General features: G+C 40.8%; 1 protein-coding gene across 1 annotated transcript in view; it reads right to left on the reverse strand.

The window, feature by feature from the left end:
- Positions 1–3,022, reverse strand: part of LOC102214774 (transmembrane protein 132C) — a 146,577-nt gene extending 143,555 nt beyond the window's left edge. The window contains exon 1 of the mRNA XM_005729346.1: positions 2,908–3,022. Within this exon, the coding sequence (XP_005729403.1) occupies positions 2,908–3,022 (115 nt within the window). The remainder of the gene's footprint in view (positions 1–2,907) is intronic.
- Between the last annotated feature and the right edge of the window lie 1,196 nt (positions 3,023–4,218).

The raw sequence follows: 4,218 nt of genomic DNA on the forward strand, positions 1-4,218 counted from the left end.
GGTAATAACGACGGCCCGCTAGCATGCTCTACCAAAAATAGTGCTTTGTTGTGTATCTGACGGACAAAAGCTAAACCAGTTCCACACCACTGAAGTTGCAGCATTTTTACAAACCATTTCTGGTTCATCCGTTTCATTAATCTCACTAATCTCAACACTGCATAAGGTCATTGGTCCTTTGGTTTGATGAGCGAATGACGTGAGAAAACTTTGCAAGATCAATGTCCAGAAAGCACTTTTTTCACTGAAGAGTGCTATTCTGAGAGTAAAGATAAAGCATTGGTGCTTAAATTTAAGAAAACAAAGATGTCTCCTGAACACGGAACAGCTGTCTGTTCCAAGAAATACTCTGACAAGTTTTATTTATACTTTAGAAAGGTAGAATGGTGGAGGATGGCAGTCTGTTATTTTGTCTTCTTCAACACAAGTGTCACTGTTTTCATGTTCTCGCTCAAGCAGAAAGACAACTGCACTTGGCCTTCCATGATACCGGGTTACAGAAATTCAGGTGAAAAGAGCTGAGATATACAAATGTTCTGCTTGAGTGTTTGTGATTAAGTATAAGAAATGTGGGACGTCAAGTGACTCTAAAAAACAGAATTTCAGGCAAAGATAAAAACAACAATAGAAAAAAAAGCAACATATTTTGTAATATAACTACTGCAGAAGCAATTTTACAGCTCAAGGATCTTTCCTTTTGGAGGGGGGATTTAAACATGACTTGGACAGTTATTAGGAGGTGTTTGCAACAATATCAGATGTGCTCTTTGTGTAACAGTTGGTGTGAAGATTTGTGTAGCTCAAAGTGGAATATCCTACAATTAGACTGTGTACAAAGATGTACAAAGTTCAGTTATATTCAATTCTATTTCATTGCATTTATGTAGCAATAATAAAGATATACATAATGCAAATACACTGTGATATTTTAAACAATAGTATAGAAAGATCTATTCAGGGTTCAGGGAGTCTGATGACTTTCTCAATCGGTTGGGGTGAAGAGAGATAAGACAGATATGGTTATAATGCCTGTGTGTATTTGTGTGTGTGGCAGCATGCATGTGCTGCTTTTTGCTGTTTTTGTGTGTCAGAGTTCATGTTTATATCCCTGTTTATGTGCACCAGTGAGTGAGTGAGTGCGACTGTCTGACCATGAGCACACTTGGATTACCTTACTGCAGGGGTCGGCTACGTTTCTGATGATGAGTGCCATCTAAAATTTCCTCAGAATTCAATGTGCTATATGACCGCATAGCAATAAATTTAATAACGCTCTATATTAACAGTTACACACTATATAGAACAACTTTATAGAATTATATTTGTTCGTAGATGTTGGCAACTATCAGCGAATAGTTATCAGCTATTTTGAAACAAAAAAAGACACTTTTTATCCATAAGAAGAACAGCAAATGAACTGTACAACGGAAAATGCAAATGCTATTTATAGTCTCCTTACAACAATGATAAGAAAAATAAACTGGGCCAATATGGCATGTTTGTTGATACAGGGATACACAAGTTAATGTGATCTCTGGTCTCCCACTCAGAGACACAGGTCTCCGAGTGTCCAGCATTCAGGCGGCTACCTGAGGACACTCTTCATGTGAGAGAAAATCTGCTCACACAGACATGTAGAGCCAAATACTGTCAATTAGGCCTTTGCAATGTTCTGAAGACATTACAGAGACATCACGATATCATGACCAGCAGCTTTACAGCTGTGGCTCCAGCAAACATCAGCTGATACTAGAAATTAATATTAAATAAATATTAAATAAATTCTAACAACAGCTGATCAAGCTTAAACGTGCTGCTGTTGTTTAGCGCGACATCTGCTGGTTTCCTCTTTCTGGCGCAAAGTGGGCGATAAATAAACAAGAGAGAAAAGACGATCAGCTGATCATTGATCAGTTTCATGATTGAAGTAGCAACAGGAGAGGGAGGGGAGCGAATGAGAGAGGAAGAGGCAGCTGTGCAGAATAACTCCAGCTTTGTGTCTTTTTTCATCCTAGCTGAAGTCCGGGACAAACTGTTCCTTTTCAGCTCAATACAAAAAGCATAATATTTTCTCTGGATACGAGACGATTCCGTTTTTTTACGGGACGATTGGCAACTCTACTAACAAACCTTATGAATAAAATAAAGTTCACTATCAGTAACATCATAGCACCCACCCAGCTGTATAGAAACTCTGTCATGCTAGCTAGTACGCAGTACGAGTTATTCTAACTGACTGTAAAAAGTCAGCACAACGAAAATAAACTCCACCTAAACTTGGTTTATATCTGAGCCAGACAGACTGCAGGTCATAACTTCTTACCTGAAGTTCAGTTCACCTGACACTCGGACCGGCGGCCGTCTCGGGTCTCTCCTCCCCCTGCCTTCCCTTTCCCTAATCCACCTGCTGGCCTCTGTGGCAGCTCCGCCATAGCCACCACCAAACAACTGAGTTATTTTTACACATCAGCAATCATCTGGTCAATCCACCACCTTTCGTTGTTTATACCGTTACAAAAAAAAATAAAAAATCATCGGCCCATAAAAACGAAAAATCACCATTGGCCCACCGGGCAGATGCCCGATGGCCAGTCCAGCTTTTGGTCGTGCCATCAGTTAACCCTTCACGTGCCAGCTGTGGCACGCGTGCCCAGGGTTGCCGACCCCTGCCTTACTGTCATATAGCCTCAGGCAAGCAGTGTCAACAGATACTTGGAATTAGAGCCAGTATGTACCCCACTGGTCAAACTCCAGATGATCAGAAGGTAAGCCTCTAAAGGCCTAACTATAATATCTGTCTAGCCCAGATGTATTTTTTTGAGAGTTAAGGAATGTGTGTAGTGCGGTGCCTCTGGCAGAGATACAGTGGACTGTGTTGATCAGTGGCACTGGATGAGAGTTGTGTGCCTCTGACAGCAGTGAGGTGGTAAACAGCGTGGAACAGAGGAGCCTGGTAGCCCATGGCCCCGAGGAAGTCCACTGCACGCTCCAGCAGGAGCCGAGGGAGAGAACAGACAGTCATTTCGCGGCTGCTCAGAAATTCTGAAATGAGATGAACTCAGAGGTCTCTCCCTGCAGCAAGAAATGCTCACGGCATGCATTTCTTTATCCATATCCTCCCCCAAAGTGCCACGGAGAATTTTGAGTCTTTGAGTGAGCTTAGTGGTTAAGGGAATAAGCAGAAAATGGAAATAAAGATGCCAAGAGAAAGGCTGTCTATCATTTTCACTCAATGCTCAGACCTAGTTTTATTTGTCAGCTCCATCCTTCTCTTGCCAGGTTTTGTGACTAACAGAAGCTGTGAAAGGTTTAGTCAGATAATTACCTCACAACCGCCTTAGGTTTTTGCTGAGAAAAAGCTTTTTAGAAAGTTTCTTCATTTTTTTATAGCCAGTTGTAAACTAAAAATCTGCGCATCATAAAATGTCTTTACATCACTGTGGTTCTCTTTAAAAAAAGCTGTCCCTCTTTGGTAGCACTCATGGATGAAATACAGAGGCCCAAGGTCACCCGCTCTATGGGCACACAGAATAAATGTAAAATAAATCAAAAGTAAGTGATTGAAAATCTGTGATTTCATCTTCTTCCAGATGGCAAAACTATGAGAAAGTTATATTTTATTTGCCCCCTGCAGTCATTTCACACGCACGAAAAGGAGAACTCTGTGGGTCCTCCATAATAACAGGTTGTGGGAAACTACAGGAAGGCATATGTGGCGAGAGAATTTTCAGTTAGAAAAAGTGAAACACTCTTGACTTGAATTTGTTTTGAAAAAGTTGAAAAGTCTTATGGTATAGAGAGGACAACTATAACTTATCATGCTGCACTTTCAATTAAATCTATCCCCCTGCTGAGGATAAAGAGCATATGCATGAATGAATGAGGGTCTTGTGCTCATCTTATGCTCACATTATCCATTCATCCATCCATTCGCATCTGTCCACCCATTCTTTTCTGCCTATCCAATTAATGGACGCAGGGTGGCTAGAGCCTATCCCAGCTTGCTCACAACACATGCATCTAAAATGTCTCATTACAAGCTTAAAAATATGAAGCTTCAATTCAGAAAAAGGATCAAAGTACTTTAAAACTCTTCACAATGCTCAAGCCATCGACTCCATAACTCCATCTAAAACTATATAATGAAAGTAGATTTCACTTGTTGGTGAGTAGAGTTCCTAAACCAGCTTGGCCATCATGCAGTACATTAGCAGGATA

This window comes from Pundamilia nyererei, unplaced genomic scaffold (genome assembly GCF_000239375.1).
Source record: "Pundamilia nyererei isolate P.nyererei 1_Seehausen unplaced genomic scaffold, PunNye1.0 scaffold00032, whole genome shotgun sequence".
In the NCBI taxonomy this organism is placed as follows: Eukaryota; Metazoa; Chordata; class Actinopteri; order Cichliformes; family Cichlidae; genus Pundamilia; species Pundamilia nyererei.